Raw genomic sequence first — 13,037 nt, 5'->3', positions numbered from 1 at the left:
AGCTCACAATGAAGAAACACTCAAACACATGGATCCTTATCCTGATCTTGCTGAATCTCCCTCCAGAACTGCGCTATAAATCTCATCGCATTCTCATTCCTATGGCTATTCCAGGCCCACAAAGTCCAGGAGACATTGAATCCTTTTTGCAACCTCTCTTTGAAGATCTAGCTATGGCAAGTGAGGGCATTTGGATGTGGGATGCCATCGATTCCTCGTATTTTGTTCACCATGCTTTTCTTTGCATGGTCCTTGGAGATATGCTGGGCTCTGCAAAAATGAATGGAATGGCAGGACACTCTGGACTTCATGGTGATCGATTTAGTGAAGTACAGGGTGCACGCTCGAGCCTCAAGAAAGGAGCAAAGGCACAGTACTATCCTATATCACCTCCAGATAATGCAAGATATAATCCCAGTCGCACCCCTTTCTATGATCTTGACAATTTACCATTGCGGACTGAAACAAAATATTGGGACACCATTGCAAAGCTTCTGCATGCTACCTCAAAGAGAGAACAAGCTGCGATTACACGAGATACTGGAATTTCTCGTATGCCTCTAGCTGCAGCAAGTCATGCATTCATACATCCATCCTTCTATCCTTTGGATCCATTTCACCTCCAGTATGAAAACCAAATGGCTTTTATATGGGATTTGTGGACTACTTTTAGTTCACCTCAAGATCCAATTCATCTCAGCAAAGAGAAAGCAGCATTATTTGGAACTCTGATCTCAGAAGCAATGTCCTCACTCCCTCCATCATTCTGTGGACCAGTTCGTGATCCTTATTTGAAACGACAAAGCCAGTACAAAATCTACGAATGGATGGCTTTGCTTCATTGGTATATTCTTCCAATTCGATTGGAACTGGGCTTCAATTCTATGGTCCTTTATAATTTTTCCCAATTTGTGGAAATTGTAGAGTTTGCCATGACAATCAGGCCTAGAAGCGATGCCGATATTCACTGGCTTCACAATATGATCAAGACATTTCTGATAGGTTTTCAGACACTATACATTGGAGTCGATCCAGAAAAAATTTCAAGATTTCGGCTATGCATTTTTCAGTTAATTCATGTGCCCATCCACATCAAATGGTATGGCTCTATACGCCTTGGCTCACAAGCAACTATGGAAAGAACCATTGGGGAACTTGGTTCAAAAATTCGTTCCAAGAAGGCACCATTTGCAAATTTGGCCAACCTAATTTTGGAAAGACAACTTGTTGAATCCCTTCTTCTATACTATCCTGCACTCGCACCGACTTCGAAACAACCAGACACCAATAAGCCATTGCTTTTTTCCAAATTTGCAGTGAACAAAAAGGAGCGTAAACCAGGAACGGTATTCTATCAACAATTACAAGCAATCTCAGAGTCACAGCAGATTGCTTTCAATCTTGATGCAATTGTTACAAGATATGGAAAACTACGTGTAGGCAGTCAAGGTGCTGTCTTGAACAGCCATTTGGGCGAGCTTCACCAAGGCAAAATTCCCTCAAGATCTCATCGCTACTTTGAGGGTCATCTGGCTGGAAGTACAGCCCCAATTTTTGGTGAAGCACTTGCATTCTACCAATTCAATGGAGAGGCAATAGCTGTTTATCATCCAATCAATGATATACAGCATCCATTGAAGACTTGGAAGGGGAAGTGGTCTAATGAGATCAAAGTTGCCCCAATTTCAGAAATTGTGGATGTTGTTGGAGTATGGAACTACAAGTCTGTTGTCTATGTGCTTAGAAAGCATCCAGGACTTGATTGGTTGACCCCGGAAGAAAGGGGAGAGGCCAGGGAGGCAGAGGAAGAGGCAGAGGATCTAGAAGAAGGCTTTAATACATTCTAGCAGATCTCTTGACTATTGCAGACTACTGTATGACAAATTTCTTGGCATTTTTTTCTCAATTTGTAAGCTGACAATTTTTGTGACTAGCAGTAGACTATAATGCGACAACGACTGTATACTGTTTGACTACATATGACTTTGTTGGACTTCCCGTTTTTACAGAGGGTTACTAGTTACTCCAGACTCTGGTAGCAAATCTTTATACGCTCGTCGGTGCAGAAGAGAAAGTGGTGTTGGTTATATTGACACAAAAACCCGGCCTTGGGGAACTTGCAGCAATTCTGCCCGAGCCACCCGGAGAGTCGGAAGTTGATCGGAAAACTTGAAGACTACACCCACATAAACTGACAGCCATTTGCTAATCGATAGGCGGCTGCTGAAAATGATCACATAGTCGGCTAAGGGCGAAACCTGGAATCGGCATCAGCCCCAGGCTCCTAAAACCATCCGTCGTTATAGCGTTCTCGCTCCTTTATCCCAACATTATGTTTTAAAAAATCATGTGACATATGTTTTGTGAGACTTACCCTTTATATCGAAAATTACCGAATTAGGATGAGCATTAAGAGGAGGTGAACGCTATAAGACGGCTGGCCAAACTCGTTATCCGAGAATACGCCGAGCGCGCGCAATCAGTGTTTCTCGCAGGAAATTGCGAGTAAACCCTAGGGTGGGTGTTGTTTTGCACAATGTGGGCAACCCGAATTCGGTGTTCGCGTAGTGCTCATCATGTGCTCGCTGTTGTCGCACAGTTGCAGGATGATTGAGCAACAGAAACAGCACTGCTTTAAATCACAAATCACTGAGTGCTCTGATTCTTGCAGGAACTGAGGAGCAGGTAATTATCCACAGCCCTTTACATTTCTGGTGCTGGAGCTTGGTTTGTGTAGTATACCCAGAGCATACCCTTTAAACCCAATACTACAACCACATTGCATTCTGTTTGCTTCTATGTCTCTGTGACGATGCGAGACGGCGAGCGCATGACTGTGAACACCGAATTCGGGTTGCCCACATTGTGCAAAACAACACCCACCCTAGGGTTTACTCGCAATTTCCTGCGAGAAACACTGATTGCGCGCGCTCAGCGTATTCTCGGATAACGAGTTTGGCCAGCCGTCTTATAGTGTTCACCTCCTCTTAATGCTCGTCCTAATTCGGTAATTTTCGATATAAAGGGTAAGTCTCACAAAACATATGTCACATGATTTTTTAAAACATAATGTTGGGATAAAGGAGCGAGAACGCTATAACGACGGATGGTTTTAGGAGCCTGCATCAGCCCCGTCCAGGCACTTGAGCGGCAAGCAGCGTGCTTCACCCCGCACTATGGTGAGGCGCCGTAAGAGAATGTACCCAGCCACCAAAGCCAAAGAAAGCCAAACATCATCAGCTCTTCTGAATATTAATTTCGGTGTCCGACCATGCATGATATTTTTCGGCACCCGCCTAATGATTAGCAAATTGCTGGAAACGCTTGGCGCGCGGCTCCCAAGTAGAGCCAGGACCCTGGATAATCCCCACAAAGGTCGTCGCCAAATCCGGACAGATTTTTGCGAAAATCGACCTCATGCCGTCGTCATGTCCGGACAAATGGACCCCCTAAGGACCATGTAGCCGTCGTACTATCCGGACATGGAACTGTTCTGGGGCAAAAATCGCCGGAAAATCGCCGGGAAAAGCCGAAAAAGGCTAAAAATAGCCACAAATTGCCTAAAATGGACGTCCCCAGAGCGAGGATGTCGCTATTTCCGGACAAAAAACTCCCTAAACCGGCCAAAAACGGGCCGGACAGATTTTTGTAAATTGGGGGGGTTTTGGCGACGACCTTCGGGGGGATTATCCAGGGTCCTGTAGAGCCCCTTCGAATCGGAAGCCGAGAATTCAAAACCGGCAACTCCAATTCTTCCATGGCGCCACGGATGTCACAGGAAGAACGCGATGATGAGTCCAACGCGGGCAGCGGTGTGTATCCTCGCTTGTTGCATCATATAAATATCGCAACTGCTGCCGCGCAGATATGCAGATGTCCCAATCCGATAGCGAGCCCGCAGACATGGACCTAGAGGACGAAGAGAACCCCCAGGAGGAGGGCGATGACATGGATGTGGATGTAGACGCGGACGAGGATCCTGCGTCGGGCGCAGATGAGCCTGGTCGAGACGACGAAGGGGTGGACGACAAAGACGTGGAAGCAGAGGAGGAAGATGAAGAGGAGCAGGCGGTACGCCATCCTTCGTCTTTCACTCCCGATTGTTCCGGCTAAACTGCAGAGCTCTCTAGAATACTGACGTCGACGCACTCTCATCGTCGCCGCCCCCGGTGCAACGCCCTGATCCCGCTGTGCAACCTCGGCTCAAGATCAAACTCAAATTCTCGCGATTCAACAGCGCTGTGCCTACTGCAACCACCACGCCAGACGAGTCTGTCGTACCCTCTCGCCGTGGAGCATCTCGGGGTACGGTGGTGTTTCACACTGCACCTTTTGTCTCGCATTAACGTCTGTCGTTTTAGAGATTGACATCGAGTCTGAGGATACTGACGAAGATGAGCTCGGGTCAACTCGTTCTGCCTCAGTTGCAACTACAGGTACTGCGGGAAGGCCCTTGACTGCCCGACAAGCCGTCCTCGCCAATGTGGTGGACCCGTCGCATGTATCCTTAGGTGTGCTACCTCTCATTTCCCACTATCCTTGAAAGTCACTGCTGAAATATTGCTAACTTGCACTCTGGCTGACAGTGGAGCCGCCAAATCCACGGAAGAAGAAACCTTTGACTGAGGGGGAGATCGCCCTGAAGCGCGAAGAGACAGCGCGAAAACGTAAAAACCTAACGGAGAAGAAGCTTGCGGATGAGAAGGTAGGCGCACCGAGTCACCTTGATGGTGTGCTCAACACCGCTCATGTTCCACACAGGCGGAAACCATCAACCGCCTGTTGAAGAAGCAGACCAGAAAGGGGAAGCGCAATGCGTTGTCCACCGCAGACGATCGACCGACGCCAGGTTCGGCCCCACATGACGATAAGGCCCAAGCTCCCGTGCCCACCATGTACAGGTGGATCTCAAGCTCGCGACCCCAGCCGCAGCCCGGGGAAGAGGTGAAGGTGAAAAAGGTGGGGATGGACGTGGAGGGAGAGGGGGAGGGAGAGGAACCGAAAGAGAGAGAGAACGACAAGGAGAGGGAGGGGGAGGGGCAGGCTGAGAAAGCGGAACCGACCATGTACTTGTCCTTCTCCGTTCCCATTGCTGCCCTCCCTCCCGCTGCAGCTCAGCCCGCTGGTACCACGGACGTGGATGTCGCAGCGGCACGAACGCCGCCACGCTGCGACGTGCGTGGCTGTACACAGAGGAGGAAGTATCGTCTGGTGAAGGACTGGCAGAGGGGTGCCTGTGGGTTGGGGCATCTGAAGTTACTCGAAGCGCAACTTGCGTAGGTCTGTTACTGGATGTATTGGTATCTCTGGCTTGCCTGCGTTGTTGTACTACTTTGTACCGTCCATGCTCCCTTCTCTACTAGTTAGATAGGCTCCCGTGTATGTTTAGCTTTTGCTTATCCTGTATGGGGTGTTGAGAGGATATCGAAGTATCGTTCCGCTACACGCTTCAAGCTCCCCAACAACGTACAGGAGACCGTCTACGAGATGGAGTAGAGTACCTCGAAGTACATGATTCTAACGAACAAGTATGATGTCACTGTTACCAAGGGAAATGCGGAGGGATATATGGTCCTGGTGATATTGAAGCGTCCAAAGACAAGGTATCCTGAAAACTACGGGCGGTAACATAGAGATCCATCAATAAATTATCATAGCTAGGGCAGGTGCAGCGCAAAGCATGATAGAGAGAAATACGGAGGAACGCGGTAGGCTATGGTCGGCTGCATCGACGGGGAGGTACCCCGCCGGTAAAGAGCTTGCAGGTTGTTGTGTCGAGGATACATCAACGGTCGACCACAGGGTCTCTTCTTGGCTGTCGAAGAAATCAAAAGTCAGAACAAGCGAATCGCATCTATACAACATCATTCATCAATATCGATGAGACTCACGTCGTAGTATATGCAACTGTTGATCCGGGTGCTGTTACTGTGCTGATGACCGTCTCCACTGAGACCATGACCACGGTGACAGACTGTGCTGTCGGAATCACCGTCACGGTGACGACATCGCTAGTCCCGCTTGGCTGCGTCTGGAAGTTCGTGGTGGAAGCGGCGGAAGAGTAATTTCCTGAAAACCTTGTCGGAAGAGCAGTGGAAGGTTCGGTGACAGCGGTCGCAGGAAAACTGGATGGTACGATGGTCAAGGCAGACGTTCCACTTCCTGTGACAGTGCTGTTCGCGGAGCTGGGCGCATCATCCGCAGGTCCCTCACGAATAAAGAGGGACATATTGCTGAAGCTGCACGAAGACAGTCATCAGACCACAATAGAGCATGTAGGAAACAGAAAAGTACCTCTCATATGCGGACAGTCTTTCTCTCGCGACACTATTGACGAAATTGATATCCTTCAGCTTCACGAGAGCTCGAGCTTCTGTGTGAACGACCTCCACGCAAAGGGTACAGCAGATAAAAAGATGAAGAAGTTGAAACAATTTTAGCAGATGGACAATGGCGAAGCGATGTCTAGAGGCCATAGTCTCAGCGTGGCCGTGCCCTGCCACGGATTGAAGTTGCAGCGCCTGCGCGAGATGATGGATATCCTGCGGCCTGCGCAATGCCAACGACCGCAAAACCCGAATGCATTTTTCCTCAGAGAAGGCTGCGGATACTCGGGAGTTGTCAAGCGAGCATGGCCAGATTATCGGAAATGGTCGTCATGAGCATGGGAAGTAGACAACGGAGACGCAACTTAAACAGATTCCCGTTTCGGACACGTTCGTCCTCGATCGAGATTCCAGATCGAGATCTCCCTGTAAACTTGCTCATCTGTTCTCAACGCACTGTAACATGACCATGACCGCCATGACTGCACCAACGACAGCATCAACTAGCGAAGCATCTTCCTCCAAACACTCTCTATACGAAGGTAGCACCCAGTACCGTCATTGGCGCTACTCCCCCGAACAGCTCGCACAAGCACGAACTACCCTTAACGCCGCTGCAGTCAAGGCTATCCGCGACGCTTTCGAGACAGACGAGGCACGCCCGGTGCAACGCGCTATCATTTTCTGCTCTCTGATTAGTTTCGCTTTAGCTAGGCTCCTCTTCCAGTGTATCTTTCCTGAATGCAGACGAAGAGCTTCTGCTCGTGAAGCTGTATGTAGGCAAGATCTCACAGCTATGTGGTCACTTCCGCTTCCCAGAAGAAGTGGAAGCAACCGCAGTAACATACCTCAAGAGATTCTACCTCAAGAATACGGTGATGGATTGGCATCCAAAAAATGTCATGTACGTTTCCATACTTGTCGAAGTTCCCGCGAGCTGCTGAAGGACGAGTGCTAGGTTGACTGCCCTTTTCCTTGCGACGAAGACGACGAACCATCCGATAGCTCTTGAGGCCTATACTTCACATATTCCCAAGACTACACCCTCAGATGTGCTAGACCTCGAATTTCTGGTGGCGCAGAGTCTAGGTTTCGACTTCGCCGTTTGGCATGCACATAGGGCATTGTGGGGTCTCTACCTCGACATACAGGTACGTATCATATATTGTATGCTACTCAATGGTCTTAAGCGGAGACAGAGTCTACCCGATTTCTCGATAGAGGAGCTCAGAACAGCATACGAGGCTGCATTGAAGCACGTCCGGGCATCCAGACTGTCGGATGCCGAGCTAGTCTACACGCCTTCACAAATAGCCCTCGCCTGTCTTGCGCTGGCATCTCCTTCCCTCGCATATTCTTGGGCGCGGTCAAAATATTCTGATGGTCATGATCCACCGGTGTTGATGCTCCTGGAACCACTGAAGGCCATGATCCTAACACAGGGTACCCCACCGGAAGTGGAAGCCGTTCGGGAGGTTGACCGGCGACTGAAGCTGTGCAAAAACCCACAGAAAGTGGTTGGCAGCAAAGCATATTTGAAGAAGCAAGAAGAGACGGTGCGAAAGGCTGAAGAGAAGAGGAAGAGGAAGGCGGCAGAAGTGAAGAAGGCTATGGAGGACGGCGACCCGTTCGGATGCGAACTGGCGGACGGTGGTGACTTGGACGATGATGACGACGATGATTAGTTGGTGATTGACGCGGATTGATGGATGTCGTGGCGTTACCCATATTCATGTTCGTTCCGGGACAGTCTCGACGATGTTCACAGCAAGTGTCAGCTTGAATCCGAGCACGGTCGTGGATGAGCATGGAACAATCTGTCACTAAATTATTTTTTTGGCCACTTGCTGGTTGTCATGTTGCTCTCTGGAAGGAGTTGACAGCCTAATTTGAATGATCAATGTTGTGTCCGAGCGTGAGGATGTTGACTGTGCCCGAAGTCAGAGAATCGCGATTCCGGCCATGTCAGCGCGCGCGTGACACCTTGCATTCGTCTGCCAGACTGCCACCACGGTACCACCACGGTACTTGAAAGCTTGACTACGTATACCCACTCCAGTCCTTCCTTCCTCGCCTTGTCTCCCGTCCTTTCCTCGGGAAGGTTGGTTCCTTCTCAAAAGGCCCAGAACTTTTCAGTGTTTCGCGGATCGCTTTGATATCCTTGATTCCCGGCCTTACTGGAACCGGACCGTCGCTTCTCGTCCTCCACCCATGTCCCTGTATCCCGCCGGTCTTACCCCAGACAGTATCGACGTCAACTTTGCTTCGTCGAGCTCTCCACCGCCTATGCAGTACGATCAATGGAGCGCGGCCGACACGGATGACGAGGCAGACATCCAAGAGGTTACTCAACAGGATGAGGATCTGACCGTCACAGCCGACAAGATTGCTGCCCCAGACAAGACGCTTCACATTCAGACCGACTCGCCTGCCAATCTCAACCCCCCTGCTGTCCCAGAGAATGGCTTTGAGCAGGATGCGTCGAGCGTGCACAGCATGCCTGTCGTCCAAGTCACCGAGCCTACAAGTCCTACGCCCATGTCAGCACGAAACTCGACCTCGAGGTTTGGCAGTACGCCGGGCTCCAACCTGGCACCTCCATCTCCTGCTACCGCGCAGGTGAGGCGAAACAACCGCCTTTCTATGCTTGATGTGTGTATTTCACTCGTTCTTTCTGGGTGAGTCTGCTGACTGCAGCAGGCTCGGGCGTCAAATCGACTGTCTGGTTTCTTTTCTTCCCTCATACACCGCCGAGATCCTGCGCTCGCCCCTTCTTCAGAAGCATCTACTCCGACAACTCCAAAGGCAGCCTCGTCATCGCGCGCGTCGTCTCCGGTTCCTTCCCGCCCAACCACTCCTCCACCTCAATTGCCAGCTCCATCTCTCATAGATCTTGGGTTGACTCTGTCTTCGCTCACTGCTCATCTTTCTCCGTCGAGTTCCAGTCACCCTCCTTCTAGCGGAGCTTTTCTTGGACCTCACTACTTGCTGTTATGTCACGTTCAGGGACTTGATGTTCTGCCGCTCATAGGTCCGCCTTCACCACAGCCTTACGCGCTGATCCGACGGGTACCCTTTAAGAGTGTGGTCGTCATGGAGCACCGCGGAGTACTTGTTGCTATTGCAGGCCGGAGAGACGGTGTGAGGGTGTACGCGTTGGAGGAAATCAAACGAGCTGTCGAATGGAGAATGGAGGCGGAGGTGAGGAGGGAGCAGGAACGCGCACGGAGAGAGTTGGCAAAACGTTCGCAAGTCACGTACTCGGGCCTAGGTCATCACGATGGCGAAAAACGGGGATCGACTGAGAAGGATATGCGCGGGAAGACACCCGTAACTCCGGTGTCGGGGAAGAACTCTGCTCCTTGGACATCTGGGTCTGTTCCTCCTGTACCTCATCTTGGTCGGCCAAAGCCTCCTGCACGAACTGCAACCGTGAAGGCGCCCAAGGCCAAGCCGAAGACGCCAGCACGCCCAACTACCCCTACAGGACCACCGCCTGCGTATAACACTCCCGCAACGCCTCGCGCTCGCGATCCGCCCGTTGCGCCTGTTACACGCTCTCGCGCGACTTCCATCAGCGAGGTCATGGCTGGCACGATGAATCGGCACCATACGCTGGATAATCCGATTCAGGTAGACGAGGATGCGAAGGCGGATTGGGCATCAAGCGATGACGAGGCTATTAATGTGGTTGCGGCACCTAGCGGCAGCCAAATGCTAGACGAACGAACAAGCTCAATGGCCGCTACTACCGCGTCCACCGCTGGCTCTCGCCCCACGCTGGATATGGGCCGTGTACAGAGCGCGCCCAGCATACAGACTCGAACGACACGGAGAAGTCGCCCGTCGAACCTGGATCTCACCATCACGCGTACAAACACCGTCACCAACGTGGTACCGGTCCCTCCCCCATCTCCTACGCCAACGCTTCTTTCATTACAGCAAGCGTTGACGCTTCCGCCTAGCATGGGGACGCTGTCGACGTTAAGCTCAGTTGGCAATACAGCACCCAATGCGGATGCGGATGTGGATGCGGACATTGAAGCAGACGAGGACGATGACGGCGACATGGAGCCGGCCTCTCCCTCGACTCCTACCCGAGAGCGTATCAGTCTGGCGGAGGCTCTTCTGGAGAGTCGCTTACCTGACTTACCGCCTGTCGGCACACGTCGTCCACAACAGCCCATCCTCCTCGATGCTCGTGAGGACGAGGTACCTGCCAGTCCGCGGACTTCCGAGTCTACTTACACGGGGCAGAGTTTGGGAGAACAGCCGACCGGGCGAAGGCGTAGGCGATGGTCTGTGTTGGGCGGAGTGTTCACACACATCCCAGGGAACTCGCAGTCATCTATCCCATCTCTCCCAGAGAGCACAGCCCTCGGTGGAAGCTCTTCAGTGGCGGAGGACCAACCGACAGAAATGCGGGAACGGACTACCTCTCAGTTGACGCGCTCAAACTCTACGCGTATCGTGCAGTCGAGTTCTACGGTGAGTGTGCGCCCTCCGAGCAGACCATCGACGTCGCCCGGACCATCGGGTACATCGGAGAGATCTGCAGCTGCTCTTGTTGGCGACCTCCCACCTCTCCCATCTGCCCGGATACCTAGTGCATCCACCCGGTTCCTTCCTAGGATCATCACCAATGCGTTCCAGGCTCGTCGGTCAGATGATACACCCATTCTGCCCAGGGCATCAGAGGGCGATGTCAAGCGGACAGTAGCGGGACCTATCCCACCACACGCACCGGCGCCGAAGTTGGAGTATGTCAAGCTTCCTGGCACAAAGGGTGCTGTTATGGTTAAAGCGGTAGAGACTGCGAAGAAAAGGTTTGTGCTCGTGCTCTTTCAGTGTCATCATCTTATGACGTCTTTATGTTCCATTTCCAGTTTCCTTGCCATCCTCTGCGGAGAAAACGGGGAGAAGGTGGAGCTGTTCGCGGGAACGTACCGCACTGCTCTTGGACTCTCTCGGACGTTCATTCTTCCAGACTCACCTCGGTCACTTGAGTTGCAGCTGCAGGGCGACGATCTGGTGGAGGTATTCCTCGTATTCTCACAGAATGTCTTCGGCTTGGAACCAGCCACCGTACGGGTAAGAGAGGTCAGGATAGGGCGTGCTGAGCGTAGGGCCGCACGACGCCGAGCTCGTGAAAACAGGATCGACCAGGCTGATCAAAATCTGGATGCCGATGCAGAGGGATCTGGTGCTGGCGATGATGATACCGCGGTCAACGTCACCATCGTTGCACCATCCACCCCAGTTACTGAAGAAGGGGTGGTGGGAGGGCCACCACAAATTCCGTCTACCCCTACATCGGCGCACCCCTCGAACACGTCACAACATCAGCTTGATAGCTCAAGTACCGCCTGCAACTCAACAGATGAACTGACTGCCGTCGCCGCCGCACAGTCCAGCCCCTACACCACCTTCCAGCAGCTGTCCTTTGCACCTAAGTTCCCACTGGCCACAATAGCGGATGACTATGTGATCCCACCCACTTATCCCTCCTTCTTAGAGTACAGGAGCGAGTATGAGCCTGAAGTCAACGGTAGCTCAAATGTGGATCTGTCTCAAGTGCAGTTCTCTCCTCCTGGTCTTCCTGTACCGATACCGGCTCCGCCGTCAAAATGGTTCTATCGAGATCCGAAAGGTGTGGTCCACGGTGAGTTGATAATTTTTCCTGTAGGCGATTTTCTGACTACGTTTCACTAGGCCCGTGGAAGTCAACGCTTATGCAAGCGTGGTACAAGGACGGTTTACTTCCGCCGGATCTACCTGTGAGACGTGAGGAGGACACGGAATATATGTTGCTCAAGGATTTGCGGTTACAATGTGTGGACCCCTCGCATCCTTTCCGCTCCTCTCCCCCATTACCCAGCCCTTCTCAGTCAGTCTTAGTACCAGATGCTGCCAAGCCTCTTCTCTCCCCGATTTCCTTGTTGTCGCAACCGAAGCACTTCGGCCCTCCTGCTCTCTTCTACTCGTCACGCGGTGGACATAGTACTACCATTGTCGATGCTCGAGGCAGATCCGTTCTCAAGGGACGGTTCCTGTGGAGTCCGGACGACAGCGAAGAGCAACATGCATGGATCGCCAAGCTGGGCGATGTGAAGCGTCTAGAGGCCTTCGACGTGCGGGATCGTGCTGTTCTCGTGGCTATGCGACAGGGCGGTCTCGAGGCGGTCGACTTCGGCGACGCGCTGCTCCGGCCAGCTGACCACTCGCGTACAGTATACCCTCATTTCCAGCCCGCTTCCTCCAGCATCAATCGACGTGAGCCGTTCGTGTGGAAGATCGGGTCGCCGTTGTCATCGCAGTCCTCGTCTTCATCGTTGTCGTCTCTACCTGCACTCACGAAACCTTCACACCGGAAGAAGCAGAGCACGGGTCCAGCCAAGCCACCGGGAAGATCTGACTTTTCGCATTCGGCCGATGTGGATTCTTTCTTGCAAGATGAGGTGCTCTTCCTAGGGAGGAAGAACGACGAGCTGTACATATGCGAGAGGAGGACTGGTTCCTTTCGGATACTGAGATTATCGGTGAACCCGTCTTGATGACCTTTTACATACCTGCTTTATTTTATTCGTGGAGGCGACCTGTCGTTTAGGATAGGCTTCGCCACTTGTGCGTTAATGTGCTATGTCAACTTAGTTATATGCATCTTCCGTGTATGTTGCAGTCGTTTTCCCCCTCATCAGCAGGCATCGGCCC

At 51.9% G+C, this 13,037-nt stretch overlaps 4 protein-coding genes across 4 annotated transcripts; 3 read left to right on the top strand and 1 right to left on the bottom strand.

The window, feature by feature from the left end:
• Window positions 1-3,757: 3,757 nt before the first annotated feature.
• Window positions 3,758-5,280, top strand: SCP_0112140 (hypothetical protein; the record flags this gene model as incomplete). The annotated part of the gene is made up of 6 exons (XM_027753441.1): window positions 3,758-3,812; window positions 3,866-4,071; window positions 4,131-4,305; window positions 4,362-4,511; window positions 4,587-4,705; window positions 4,762-5,280. 6 exons carry the CDS (start codon window positions 3,758-3,760, stop codon window positions 5,278-5,280), a joined length of 1,224 nt encoding a protein of 407 aa, XP_027609242.1.
• Window positions 5,281-5,640: 360 nt separating this feature from the next.
• Window positions 5,641-6,476, bottom strand: SCP_0112130 (hypothetical protein; the record flags this gene model as incomplete). Its single annotated transcript, XM_027753440.1, has 3 exons — window positions 5,641-5,815; window positions 5,892-6,239; window positions 6,295-6,476. The coding sequence occupies 3 exons, from the start codon at window positions 6,474-6,476 to the stop codon at window positions 5,641-5,643; spliced, it is 705 nt and encodes a 234-aa protein (XP_027609241.1).
• A 328-nt stretch (window positions 6,477-6,804) lies between these two features.
• SCP_0112120 (Cyclin mcs2) lies at window positions 6,805-8,011 on the top strand (the record flags this gene model as incomplete). Its single annotated transcript, XM_027753439.1, has 4 exons — window positions 6,805-6,981; window positions 7,037-7,230; window positions 7,285-7,477; window positions 7,526-8,011. The coding sequence occupies 4 exons, from the start codon at window positions 6,805-6,807 to the stop codon at window positions 8,009-8,011; spliced, it is 1,050 nt and encodes a 349-aa protein (XP_027609240.1).
• Window positions 8,012-8,537: 526 nt separating this feature from the next.
• SCP_0112110 (hypothetical protein) lies at window positions 8,538-12,880 on the top strand (the record flags this gene model as incomplete). Its single annotated transcript, XM_027753438.1, has 4 exons — window positions 8,538-8,978; window positions 9,027-11,152; window positions 11,213-11,988; window positions 12,039-12,880. The coding sequence occupies 4 exons, from the start codon at window positions 8,538-8,540 to the stop codon at window positions 12,878-12,880; spliced, it is 4,185 nt and encodes a 1,394-aa protein (XP_027609239.1).
• Window positions 12,881-13,037: the final 157 nt, after the last annotated feature.

The sequence above is a fragment of the Sparassis crispa genome (assembly GCF_003851025.1).
Source record: "Sparassis crispa DNA, contig_000000F, whole genome shotgun sequence".
NCBI lineage: Eukaryota > Fungi > Basidiomycota > Agaricomycetes > Polyporales > Sparassidaceae > Sparassis > Sparassis crispa.
Note: the sequence above shows the minus strand (reverse complement) of the source record. Positions and strands in the feature narration are given on the sequence as shown.